At 35.6% G+C, this 14843-nt stretch overlaps 1 protein-coding gene across 9 annotated transcripts in view; it reads right to left on the minus strand.

Moving 5' to 3' along the window:
* WAC (WW domain containing adaptor with coiled-coil) overlaps positions 1-14843 on the minus strand; it is a 94850-nt gene that overhangs the window by 26650 nt on the left and 53357 nt on the right. For 7 of the 9 annotated variants that reach the window (XM_073229015.1, XM_037026691.2, XM_037026689.2 and 4 more), the window contains exon 7: positions 10599-10907. The exons of the other annotated variants lie outside the window; for them this stretch is intronic. In XM_073229015.1, the coding sequence (XP_073085116.1) occupies positions 10599-10907 (309 nt within the window). The remainder of the gene's footprint in view (positions 1-10598; positions 10908-14843) is intronic. 9 annotated transcript variants of the gene reach the window in all.

The raw sequence follows: 14843 nt of genomic DNA on the forward strand, positions 1-14843 counted from the left end.
AATACCCCCTTTCTCCTTCCCCACCCTTATCCCTCCCTTTCCACCCATCCTCCCCAGTCCCTTTCCCTTTGGTAACTGTTAGTCCATTCTTGAGTTCTGTGATTCTGCTGCTGTTTTGTTCCTTCAGTTTTTCTTTGTTCTTATACTCAACATATGAGTGAAATCATCAGATATTTGTCTTTCTCCGCTTGGCTTATTTCACTGAGCATAATACCCTCTAGCTACATCCATGTTGTTGCAAATAGTAGGATTTGCTTCCTTCTTATGGCTGAATAATATTCCATGGTGTATATGTACCACATCTTCTTTATCCATTCATCTACTGATGGACACTTAGGGTGCTTCCATTTCTTGGCTATTGTAAATAGTGCTGCAATAAACACAGGGGTGCATCTATCTTTTTCAAACTGGGCCCCTGCATTCTTAGGGTAAATTCCTAGAAGTGGAAATCCTGGGTCAAATGTAAGTCTATTTTGAGCATTTTGAGGAACCTCCATACTGTTTTCCACAAAGGTTGAACTAATTTACATTCCCACCAGCAGTGTATGAGGGGTTCCCCTTTCTCCACAACCTCGCCAAAATTTGTTGTTGTTTGTCTTTTGGATGGTAGCCATCCTCACTGGTGTGAGGTGATATCTCATTGTGGTTTTAATTTGCATTTTTCTGATAACTAGCGATGTGGAGCATCTTTTTCATTTGTCTGTTGGCCATCTGAATTTATTCTTTGGAGAACTTTCTGCTCATCTCCTCTGCCTATTTTTTAATTGGATTAACTGTTTTGTTGTTGTTGTTGTTGTTGTTGTTGTTGAGGTATGTAAGCTCTCTATATATTTTGGATGTCAAGCCTTTATCAGATCTGTCATTTATGAATATATTCTCCCATACTGTATGGTACCTTTTGGTTCTATTGATGGTATCCTTTGCTGTACAGAAGCTTTTCAGCTTGATGTAGTTTCACTTATTCATTTTTGCTTTTGTTTCCCTTGCCCGGGGAGATATATTCATGAAGAAGTTGCTCATGTTTATGCCCAAGAGATTTTTGCCTATGTTTTCTCCTAAGAGTTTTATGGTTTCATGACTTACATTCAGGTCTTCAATCCATTTTGAATTTACTCTTGTGTATGGGGTTAGACAGTGATCCAGTTTTGCCAGCACCATCTTTTGAAGATACTGTCATTTCCCCATTGTATGTCCATGCTTCCTTTATCATATATTAATTGACCACATATGTTTGGGTTAATGTCTGGAGTCTCTATTCTGTTCCACTGGTCTGTGGCTCTGTTCTTGTGCCAGTATCAAACTGTCTTGATTACTGTGGCTTTGTAGTAGAGCTTACAGTTGGGGAGTGAGATCCCCCCCACTTGATTCTTCCTTCTCAGGATTGCTTTGGCTATTCGGGGTCTTTGGTGTTTCCATATGAATTTTTGAACTATTTGTTCCAGTTCATTGAAGAACGCTGTTGGTAATTTGATCGGGACTGCAAGAGTGTTTGCAGTTTTCAGGGTATAGGTTTTTCACTTCCTTGGTTAGGTTTATTTCTAGGTATTTTATCCTTTTTGATGCAATTGTGAATGGAATTGTTTTCCTGATTCCTCTTTCTATTGGTTCATTGTTAGTGTATAGGAAAGCCACAGATTTCTGTGTGTTAATTTTGTATCCTGCAATTTTGCTGTATTCCGATATCAGTTCTAGTAGCTTTGGAGTGGAGTCTTTGGGGTTTTTTATGTACAATATCATGGCATCTGCAAATAGTGACAGTTTAACTTCTTTACCAATCCAGATTCCTTGTATTTCTTTGCTTTGACAGAGTGGGCATCCCTGTCTTGGAGGAAAAGCTTTCAGCTTCTCGCTGGTATGATGTTAACTGTGGGTTTATCTTATATGGCCTTTATTATGTTGAGGTACTTGCCCTCTATGACCATTTTGCTTAGACTTTTTATCATGAATGGATGTTGAATTTTTTTTAATGCTTTTTCAGCATCTATGGAGATGATCATGTGGTTTTTGTCCTTTTCGTTGATGTGGTGATGTTGACGGATATGTACTTATTGCCACTGCAGGCTTTAGATTCGTGGTTACCAAAGGTTCAAGGTCATCTTCTTTAGTATCTTACTGTCTAACTTAACTCGCTTGTTGAGCTGTTATAAACATTGTCTGGTGATTCTTTATTTCTCTCCCTTCTTATTCCTCCTCCTCCACTCTTTGTATGTTGGGTGTTTTATTCTGTGCTCTTTTGTGGGTAGTTGATTTTTTTTTTGCCTTTAGTTAGTATTTGGTTGGTCTGCTTTCTTTGCTCTGATTTTATTTTCTCTCGTGACATCTATTTAGTCTTAGAAGTGTTCCCATTTAGAGCAGTCCCTCTAAAATATCCTGTAGAGATGGTCTGTGGGAGGCAAATTCCATCAACTTTTGCTTGTCTGGGAATTGTTTAATCCCTCCTTTATATTTAAATGATAATCGTGCTGGATACAGTATTCTTGGTTCAAGGCCCTTCTGTTTCATTGCATTAAATATATCATACCATTCTCTTCTGGCCTGTTAAGGTTTCTGTTGAGAAGTCTGATGATAGCCTGATGGGTTTTCTTTGTAGGTGACCTTTTACCTTTCTCTAGATGCTTTTAAAATTCTGTCCTTGTCCTTTGCCATTTTAATTATTATGTGTCTTGGTGTTGTACTCTTTGGGTCCCTTCTCTTGGGAGTTCTGTGTACTTCCATGATCTGAGTGATTATTTCCTCCTCCAGTTTGGGGACGTTTTCAGCCATTATTTCTTCAAAGACACTTTTTATCCCTTTTTCTCTCTTCTTCTTCTGGTACCCCTATAATGCAAATATTGTTTCTTTTGGATTGGTCACACAGTTCTCTTAATATTGTTTCATTCCTTGAGAGCCTTTTATCTCTCTGTGCGTTAGCTTCTACCGGTACTGCTCTCTGGTTTCTATTCCATCAATGGCCTATTGCATCTTATCCATTCTGCTTATAAATCCTTCCAGAGATTGTTTCATTTCTGTAATCTCCCTCTGGACGTTATCCCTTAGCTCTTGTATATTTCTCTGCAGCTGCGTCAGCATGGTTATGACCTTTATTTTGAATTCTTTTTCAGGAAGACTGGTTAGGTCTATTTCCTCACAGGCTGACTCTATGATTTTAGTCTGTATCAAATTCTTTTGCCTTTTCATGGCGATAGAGGTAGTTGTGCAGGGCTGGCGCTGTGTGTTGGCTGGGAGAACGTCCCTTCTTGCTGGTCTGTGGCCTTCCTCTCCTGGGAGAACAGCAACCTCTAGCGGCTTGTGCTGGGCAGCTGTGTGCAGAAGGGGCCTCTGATTCTTGCCTGGCCGCTGTGGAGTTAAGCTCCACGGATGCTGTAGAGTTAAACTCCATGGTTGCTATGGGCATGGCCAGCCTCGGTCTGCTGCTCCAATATGGTGGAGCCACGTCGGAGACAGGCGGCTGTTTATTGCCGTGAGGGGCCTCTGAGCTGCGCTGCTGCTCAGTGGGTTAGGGCACCCGGTGTTCCCTGAATTCCCAGCTGCTGGGCTAAGTACCCCAGGACGCTTCCATCCAGCTGTGGGGTCCCTGTCCCTTTAAGACTTTCAAAAAGCACTCCCTTTTCTTTGTCCCAGGGGTGCTGACTGTGGAGACCCACTCACAGGTCTTACTGTCCTATTTCCCTAGTATCCAGCAAACCATGCACTGTGTGTCTGTGCTCTGGTGCGGATGCCTAGGGCTGGCTATTTAGCAGTCCTGGGCTCCCTCTCCCTCCCCGCTCCGACTCCTCTCCTTCCGCTGGGAGCTGGGGTGAGCGGTGCTCGGGTCCTGCCGGGCCGCAGCTTGTATCTTACCCCCTTCACGAGGCGCTGGGTTCTCCCAAGTGTGGATGTGGTCTGGTTGTTGTCCTGTGTCTTCTGGTCTCTCTTTTAGGAATAGTTGTATTTGTTGTATTTTCAAAAATATATATGGTTTTGGGAGCAGATTTCTGCTGCTCTACTCAAGCTGTCATCTTGGCTCCACCCACCCTACCCTTTGATTTTCATTTAAATTTTGTATATATGATTTGATGAAATCTTTCTCTCCTTTTATGCTTGTAATCATGAATTATTCACTTGTATTTCCAACTATTACCAGTAGGGGGGAGTAGTCTACCAAAGACTAGATTTCACACGAAATCTGTTATTAAAACCTAACTTTTCAGGGTTTATAGTATCACTCATCTAATTATAAGCACCCATTCAAAATATCCAAGAAAGCATAAACCAAATACAAAATTTATTTTTGATCTAAATTTTTCTGATAGTTATGCCAAATACACTTTCTTTCTTTTTTTTCTACACCTGTTCTGACAATTGGTATAATAATACTGAACAGGACACATGAACAAAGCTCAAACTACTAATGCAATAAGCATAGCCTGCTAGTTCTATTTCTATTTCATAGTAATGGTGTTTCATGGGAAAGTACTACATGGGCATAAAGGAAATAAAGTGGACTAGTAGGAAAAAACAAGGTAGCTATGTGACAGCACTTGGTATATATCGTCTGTGGTTTTTGTTCTTTTTTTCAATTTTTAAATTAATGAATATTTTTAATTATGTTATCTGTCCAGAACTTTTTCTATGCATTTACAACTGTAAATATGGTATTGATGTTTTAATTACAATATTTTATTTCTTAACTGCTTTTTTATTACTGAAAGTCTTTATACTAATACAAGTATAGGATAACCATGCTTAAAACATTTAACAGATTTCACTAAAGTGACCTCTGCAATATCCAACTTCTCCCCACTGGTGAAAAATCTCATTTTAATCTTAATTTCCAATATGCTTTGGTTATCTTCCTCTTCAATGTTTTTATGCTGGCAAAATACATTCAAGATTTGCTATTTTAACCATTTCTAGGTTTACAATTCAGTGGCATTAAATACAATTACATTGTGTGCAACACTACTATCCATTTTCACAATGTTTTCTCATCTCTCCAAACAGAAACTCTCTACTCAAATAATAGCTTCCCATCACTCCAGTCCTTGGTAACCACTATTCTACTTTCCATCTTTATGAATGTGCCCATTCTAGGTACCTCATATTAAGTGGAATCATACAATGTTCATCCTTTTCTTTTTTGATCATTACACTTAGCATAAGGCTTTAAGGTTTATGTGTGCTGCAGCATGTATCAGCATGTTTCATTCCTTTCCATAATACTAAATGTATATATAATAGATTGTTTATCTTCCACCTGCTGTACACTTGGATTGTTTCCATCTTTTAGCTATTGTGAGTAATGCTATCAACATTGGCGTGTATTTGATTCCCTTGCTTTCAGTTCTTCTGGTTATAAACCCAAGTGTGGAACTGCTGGATCCCATGGTATTGTTTCACTTTTTGAGAACTGTCAAGCTGTATTCTACAGCAGCTGCATCACTTTACATTCCATCCAGCAATGCACAAGGGTTCCAATTTCTCCACATCCAAAAATCATTTGTAATTTCCATTGTTTGTTTTTCTAATAGTCATCTAATGGGAATAAAGTGGTATTTTATTGTGGTTTTTAAATTTGCTTTCCCTGATGACTAATGATGTCGAGCACCTCTTCATGTGCTTACTGGCCATTAGAATACCTTCTTTAGAGAAGTAGCTATTTAAATCCTTTGCCCATTTTGAACTGGGTTGTTTCATTCTGTTGTTGAGTTATAGGACTTCTATATTCAAAATATTAATCCCTTGCCAAATACATGATTTACAAACATTTCATCCCATTCTGTGTGCTGTCTTTTCACTCTATAGTGTCCTGTGATGCAGAAGTTTTAAATCTGATGAGGTCTAATTTATCGATTTTTTCTTTCACTACCTGTGCTTTTGATGTCACATCTAGGAAAACACTACACCAAATCCAACTTCAGTGAAGATTTTCCCGTTTTCTCTAACGGAATTGTATAGTATTATTAGCTCCTAATTTAGGTTTCTGACCCATTTTTTAGTTAATTTTTTAACTGTTTTAAGGTGGCAATTTAAAATTATTCTGTAATTGCCTGTTCACATCCTTTGCTTATTTTTCTATTTTTTTCACATTGCTTTAATGAGTTCTTAATGTACTGTTATATACGCTGCAAATATTTTCTCCCAACTTGATATTTGTCTTTAAACCTTAGTTTACTCTATCTTTGTCACAGAGAAGTTTTTAAATTAAATGCCTTATGTGGTCAAATCTATCAACTTTTTTTCCCCTAAAGGCCTTCCCTATGCCTCAAATTATAAACAATATTTTCTAATATTCTTTCATCACAGGTATTTTCCCTGCCCCATTTTTCCAAACACCGTATATTAAGTTGATTAAATGTAATTCCAAACTTATTGACTGAAATAGACTAAATCCTCAACTAATGTATTCAGTTATTCAAAAAATATTTGAGTTAACTCTATGGCCAATCTCCCCTAATTATTTTTCATGAATAACTTAGTAACCCTAAAAACTGTTTGAAAACAAAGTAATGGGGTGCTAAATGTGGCATACAACAGCAAGTTAATGACCTTTTATGTTGGCTATAAATGGGCTCCTGTCTTAACACATACTCACAAGTCTTTAGGTTCACTCAATTTTCACTCAGTCAACAGATAACCATCAAAACACAAATGGGAAGTTTATTTCAAGTGCCTAACTCACACCTCATATTAAAGAATGACTAATCTCCCCTCCCTAATGGGATTAAGACCTATGGAAGCAGCACTTGACTGACAGAGTATTTAGACATGCTAATCTTCTGAGAGCTAAAATTGAGGTCACTGAATAGGTCTGCTTCTGTGTTTACATTGTTTACTTTTCAAACTTATCTACACTAATATAACTTAAATCTAAATTACCAAACAGGGAACTTGTTAGTTAAGGTCATTAAACTCTTCTGACTCTGGCACTCAGGTGCTATTACAAAGAACAAGGAACCACATCTCCCTATCTTATCATTTCACATATCTGGAGGGGTGTAGTTAAGGCCAATTTGGATGGTCAAGTGGGTGCCAACTGACAAAAATCAGTTTGATTTTTCTTACAGCATATCAGTTTCTCTACTACCTTGTTTTACAGTTGTCCAATAAAGTAATCTTGCCAATAGATGACCAAATATTACCCCAACAAACAGATCTAGATCTAAAAGGAGGTACCCTGACCTCCTTGTTTCACCTTACCTAACATAAGGATTACCCTCTGCAAAACCAAAGCACTTCAGGGCTTCTCCACATTTCTGTCTCTCCAGCACGCACAGACTTTTATTTTATCTTAGGTTCTTTTTCTCAAAAGGCACACTGGCATTAAACAGATCTAAATCTATTGCTGGTATCCTTCAATTAGATGCACAACACATATTAACATTCTTCTTTTCCTCCAAATACATTTTTAAAACCATGACCAATGCAAGCGCTTCCCAACTCTCAATGCACTTCCTACTCTACTCTTTCAGTTTTTTATTCATCTACAACAGTATTTACAGACTGCCTATTACTTGTCAATAACTAGGGATAGTGCAGTGGTTAAGACAAAGATCCTGCCCTTGTATTATTTAATACAGCATCCTACCACTGACATTCTTAGATACAGCTTAGTTACACTTTCAGCACTGAAGACCAAGAAACTGATCTTACTTGTAAACCTCTTAATAAAATTATTTGATAAGAAAAATCCAAACAAGGAAATCATGTTGATGAGAAGAATCAATAGGAAGCTTAAATGAAATGGTTATCTCCACTGAGAAAAACATATATTTCAAATTAATGGATGTTTCACAATTTAAGACAAACTGGAAGACAACTAGAAAAGACCCAAATTGTTATGTTATGTATTTAAGGAAATACTGTCTTCAAATGCAAGAAGTGTTTGGAAATACTGTCCAATTTTCCCTACATAAATAGGCAATTCCAGGGTTATTTTATATAAATTTTTTATACAAGCTTTGTGATTAGCAAACATACTTTGTAGGATTTAAACCTGAATCTTTGATTTGTCAAGACATTTTGACTTAGTAGAGTCTGGATTAATATAGCTTTGTTGTGTCTTTCAATACCTACAGTTTTATGGCAAGAACATGAATTTTAAGGAAGCCGATTCTGCACCTCGTCTTTACCCTGTGGCAGTGTTCAGGCTCTTCTTACCTAAGGGACAATGCTTTCCCACACAGTGATATTTAAGGAATAAACTAAAATGTAAATAAAAAACACTTAGCACCAAACTTGGTACACAGTTAATTTTTTATGTTAAATTTGCCCAAAATGATGCTTAAAACATGGAGGGAGAGTATAGAAGGTGAACAAGTACAAAATGCAATAAAATATAACACCTAATCTTAAAGAGGATAATTGTAGGGACTAAAATTATAATGGGTTATGAGCTGTGACAGGCAAATACAAAAGTACAAAGTGTCTGGGAAATACAGACTGGGAAAGGTTAAATGACACTGAGAACATACAGAAATCAGAGCTGGCTCTTAAAGAAAGAGTACTTGAATTCAACAGGATGGGAATGGAGGAAAGAACATGTCCTTTTCAGCAAAGGCTTAAAACACGAAAGAGCATAACAGGCTCTAAGAAATATACAAGTTTGTAACAGATGAATTTTAGGGAATGTAAGAAGTGGAATGGTGGAGATCAAACTAGTTTAAGAAACACACTACAACGAGACTATCAAGTATTCTCTATAATCCTCTTTATCCTTTGTATAATGGCAAATGATTCAAAAATTTTAAGCAAGGATACAATCTAATCTGATTTTTACAATGACGCCACCATAAGCAGATAGATGGAAGGCAGCAGAGCAGTAATCAGGCTATTTTGAGAGACAGCCCTGAGTTTCAGTAATGGCAGTAGCACTAACAAGATAAAAGATATATATAAATAAGACATAAGAGGAAGAACTTATGAATTGTCAATGGTGGATAAGTGTACAAGAATGTTGAAGAGCAAGGAACAGCTGGGGATACTTACTGAGAATGTAAGAATAAACTGTGAGAAAAGGGAAGAATTTGGGACACATTATATCTGAGGAGATATAACAAATACCAATGCTTACTTACAGAAGGGAAGCAGATATATGTATTAATTACAAATGAAGGTTTAAGAACCATATATATAGACAAGGTAGTCACAAGATTGCTGCCAGGCAGATAAGGACAGGTTGAGCAAGAAAACAAAACAAAATGCATAGTAAAAGATGGAATGATACTGATACGTAAGGGACAAGAAGAGAATAGAACTAGGAATTGAAGCATTAGTATCCCAGAAGCCTGGGAAAGAAAAAATTTTTCAAAAGGAGGTAAAAGATAAAAAGTATTAAATGAACAATAGTTGAAATGAAAGACTCATAAGGCCACAGGATCTTATCTGACAAAGGTTTTTAAAGTAAGTTTTTCTGTGACTAATTTATCAAAATAAAATAACTGAAAATCATAACATCATTTAGAAAGTACTAACTACATTAACAATTACTGCATTCATTCCAATCTCCAAGAACTCTCTTTATAAATTTAACTGTGCAACAGGGCAAATATGACTTGTACGTATGAATTTTGGTCCAAGCCATCTTTGTGAAATTGATATTTGGAACAACCTACTTAATGGATTATGTGCTACTGTATGGTAAATGCACGTGGTTGAGTAATATCTTAACAACTGCTACAACTGAAATGCAAATAATGTGCATAAAGAGGAGGAAACCAGAAGCAAAAGAAATCCATTTGAACCCTTTGTCAACAAATTAAATCAATGTGCAATCATTAATCAGACAATAAATAGATTAAAAGCTTAAAGACTCATCAGGCCCATAAATTATCTTCTCATCCCAGAGGACTTTTAAAAGTTCTTCAACATTTACTGATGCTAATCTGCTAATTAGTCTACCCATGATTATTTATTTACTACCTTTTAGTTTCCTTAGTTCCTTAAAACACATGATAAAGTGTAAGTTTAGGATTGTGATGGTCTATGCAAATACACTTATCACTCTTCTGTTATATTGCTACCCCCCAAGTGGCTATTGCCACCATTTTTTTTTTAACTTTTTTGAACGTTGTATGGATATCAGCAGAGTCAGATAAACACAATTTTGGTTGCAAAATTTTAACTTCTACTCTTGAGACTTAAGTTCTAATTCAGAATTAAGACTCTATCTTGTGGTCCATGACTCAGTTTTCTAATTCACAAATTGAAACCAATAGTTGCATGTTATATAGAAGTAACAATCTTAAAATGTTTCTAGTCATAGTAAATCTTAATAAGAAATTGAGACAATTTCTAAACTGAACCATCAGAACAATTATCATAAAAACCAAAGGTTACACAAATATGAAGGGATAGCCATTTGGCTTTGATATGTTATCTAAACCATTACTAACTGTTCTAAATAAAGCATTTGACTTCAAAGTGTCAAAGGCAAAAAACAGTTCTGAGGCTTCATAATTGAAAGTTTAAAAAAGCTAAACATGGCTAACTCTAGACCTAAACCTATGCATTAACATTCTACAAGACTGAGAATTTATGAGTCTTATTTAAGCTAACAAATAATGAAATATACTCAGAAACTACAGTTCAACGTGCAGCATCTAGTAATAATGTCATACCTTTTCTTTCTGTTTTCTGTGCAGGGACAGAAGATGTGGGTGTAGGCAGTTTTGATAAAGTAGATGCTCCATTAGCATCAAATGATTTCTTTGGCTGGTGATCAGACTGTAGCGTAAATGGACTAGAAGGAAGAGTGCTTGGGGTAGCAGTTGGATGAACCACTGGTTTGATGGGGTGCTGTACTGGCGTAGAACTACTGTGAGTCTCTGCTCTTGGCAGTCTGTAGTCTCTGTCATTGTGTCTGCTTGTTTGAGACAAAATATTCTGTGGGAGCAAACTACTGGCATCACTGGAATGCTTGTCTTCCACTTTAGTTCACAGTTCGAAAAAAGAGATGTTGGAATGATGGAAGGGGGAAGAAAAAAGATTACGTTAGAATCCTGTCTTTAACATCACCTAATTTTGCAACATACTTGTAAACTTATGTTCTTATAAAACTGCAAGCCCAGTTAGTGTCTGCAGTTTTACCACTAGCATATAAATATCCAAAACTGGAAAAAAAAAATTCAGCTCGACTCTTAGGCACTAATCTAATCTGAGTAATTGCTAATTACTCAAATTTCAAATGGGTTACTAGTTTTGAGGGATTCTTTAGAACCACACCATAGTTCAAACAAAACAAAACCAAAAGAAATAAATATATTAAGTTACATATGACACTTAAATCAAATGAAAAATTTTTTAAATATTTTTTTAAAAAGTAAACGGTCCATTCTTTTAAAATACAGATCACAGATTCTAATAACTGACTGAATTATCCACAGTGGTTCAACTACAAAGGACTATTAGCTTTATTAGACTGATTTTTCTTAACACTAAGAAGTGAATGAGTGGACTCTAAAGTAGTTTGTTATGTACTAGGCCTTTTATGACCTCATTTTGGGACTGCTGAATTTATGATGAGCTGTGCATTCAATAAGTAAATTATAATCATATTTTTAATAAAGTTAATAAATACCAGACTTAGTTTTAAAATCAAGTTATAGATAATACTATCTGATAACAGAAGTCCTATACTTGCAGCAGTCAGAAAAATCCACTTGCTATTATTACCAGTTGTATTAAAAACAGATCCTCTTCCAATTTAAAGCCACGAAAATATTTTGAACTCAGAAGTACTTCTGCTTCCACAAGAGCACGAAAGAAGGAAAATTTCAACAATCATGGTAGTAAAATTCACATTTATCAAAAAATATCTAGCCTAAATCATAATAGTTAAGTCTAATTGTTAAGAATTAAACCAACTTCCATCCGAAAACCATCTTAAGATTCAAGCACGTGATATGTAATGATAATATTACCAAAGGATGCCCTCCCTGTTGAATACTGGTTTTTTTTTTCCAATTCAGGGTTCCTCCAAGTCTAGAGACCAAGACAGCATAAGGAAGGAAGTATGCTTAACTATTTATCGGTTTGCAAGTTGCCAGTACACAACTCCCATGTGTCACACCAAAACAAAAGGTACTGGGTACTGCCCACAAACTTCAATCCTATCAAAATACAAAATCTTTTGACTTAATGACATAACTGAAATTAGGTGTTATAGATTACACTGTACATTACAAGCAAAATGAACACACAGACTGGGCTAACACAGTAAAACACAAACATGTGTTGCATGTTATTAATTCATCAGTAAACTATCAACTTGCATGCACATAAAACTTAAAAATTTTTATTCTAGAGTTTCTAAAAGACTACTACTATAACACAATGCTTTAGGGACAGATATAATAGTAGTTAGCACCATGCCCAATTCCCACCAATCCTGTCACTTGATTACCAGGAACATTTATTTCCTTGGTCAAGAAAATTCCCTTTCAGTTCTCTATGAATAGAGTCAAAATGTGTCAAGTAAATGTATTCAAATGAAAATTAAAGATGATACATCTAACATCTGTAAGCTTTGGGGGGAAAAAGGTACTAGCATTACAGAAATTGAAGAAGCTGTTCTACTACTCAGAACTCTAGAGAAAACACAGTTAAAGCATTGACTCTTTTTGCACACACCCCCAACCCAACACGGGCATTTTTCTGGAGACATTTTTGGTTGTCATAACTAGGGAGGGGGTGTGTGCAACTGGCATCCAGTATGTAGAGGCCAGGTATGGTGCTCTACATTCTACAAAACAGGTCAGCATCCTGTAACAAATATAATTACCTGACCCAAAATACCGTAGTGTTACTGTTGAGAAACTCCAAGTTCAAGTTTCTCTAACCATAGAGCAATCACTCTACAAGGCACAGATTAAAGATGAAGAGTCTAACTGCAATAATACCAAAATTTTATTCATACCATTTTCAGTGTCAAGCTGTGGATAACATTTGCTACCTTGGCAAAAGAAAAATCCCTGAAATCTATTTTCTACCTTTACCTCTTTACACATAAAATCTTCCCAATCCCCACATACAAATTTTTTATTGAAAATTCCAAATTTCAAAACTTTACAAATTACCCTACATGAACACAGGTGTACTGGAATAAGGGAAAACTCTGCCAACATTTTTTTGATAGACAAAGTTAAACACTGAAATGGCTTAGTGACTTTATTACTATCACAACAAGTACAGCTCATCTGACCAATTTAAGAAAAAATAAAAAGGCCCTTTACTTTTTTTACTTAAAAAACTCAGAAAGTGTGATAACATGATTATATTTCAACACAAACACAGACCCATTGAATCATTTGCACTTCTAGGTATTTAGCTAAGAAAGTAATCATGCAAGTAATCAGACAGGAATCACATTATTTATTGCAGCAGAAAAAGACTAAAAAACCACCCAAGTATCCATGGATATAGTATATAAATGAGTGTATATCCAAAATATGGAACACCATGCAGTCAATATAATGCAGAATTATAAAGTGTCACAAAAACATATCCTTAAAATACTGCTGAACAAAGGAAAGGTTAAAAAACATATAACCCCATTTTTGGTATAAAATACCTATATATGTAATTTTATATACATTTGTATGCACATAGAAAATAAATTCCCTAAATATTCTTTAGTCATAGGATTAAAACATTTTTCCTATAATTTTTTACTTTTGAAATGAAGGGAAAAAAACCTATTTCATTTTTTAAAGAGAAAGGTGTACATAAACAATTTTAAAACCCAACTCTAATTTTATTTCCTTAAAGATGGTTTATTAAAAAGACAGAAATAGGTATTTTTACTTCCATCAGTATTTCTATCTGATCTCTAATTATCCTTTTCATTTACCCTATCTTAAGGGAGGACAAGTGACTTCAATAGTAGGTAATTCTTGTCAGAATTCAGTAAACATACTACACTGGTCTTTTTTTTTCTCTGGGAACCATGAGCCAGTAAGTGGAAAGGCCTGGCCCAACAACTAAAAAAAGAAAAGCTGTTGTTTCTATACCCATTCGACACTTCTCCTTGGTATCCCTGGGTACTCCCCCTACTTGCAGTTTGTTCAGGAGGCTCACAAGCTGGGTGCTTTTATTTTTTTAACCTAGAGAGGAAAACCTTTATCTTATTTTAATTGTTTGCCAGAAGTCATACTTACCTAAGATATTAAGTGAAATGGGACCCAGAACCCAAGTCGTGTGTCTCAAAATACAATTCTTAATTTCCTAGCCTCAGTACTTTAAATCACTTTGCGTTCTAAGAATTAAGTACAATTTCACTAATACAAAGAATTAAATGTTCCAAGGAATACATCTTAAACTTTCAGTGCTGTAGAACTATGTTACTGTTTCATCTTAAACAATTTTCCCCATTAAAAAAAAAGAACATCCTCTGCTGAAAAAATATAAAACCCTTACTTTTTGAGTTACTGGAGGAAGAGTCAAACACTTAAGTCTAAGAATTTCGAGAACACATATCTTCTTAAAATTCTGCTCAATATTTTAAAATTTGATAAAGAGCCAAAGAATTCTGTGTGGCATTAACCTTTTATTCTGGGCAAGGGAAGGTACCAGAAATAGAATACCAGTAGTAAAAGCTTGAAATTCAAATTTAATTATTTGAATTAAAAAACAAGTATTCATTACCTATGTTAATGTGGCCTCAAAAGAATATTAAGGTATGCCCACATACAGAGATGTTACATAGATCTACGATCATGGTGAAATCAGTTTCCAAATATAAAGTTTCTCACTGATAAACACAAAACATCAATAGGGACTTTGATGTCACTATCTGTGTGTGGCTATTATTCAATTATTAGATTGAAACACTCAGTGACTTTTAGAATGGATTTCAGTGCTGTCCA

Source organism: Manis javanica, chromosome 2 (assembly GCF_040802235.1).
Source record: "Manis javanica isolate MJ-LG chromosome 2, MJ_LKY, whole genome shotgun sequence".
Lineage (NCBI taxonomy): Eukaryota > Metazoa > Chordata > Mammalia > Pholidota > Manidae > Manis > Manis javanica.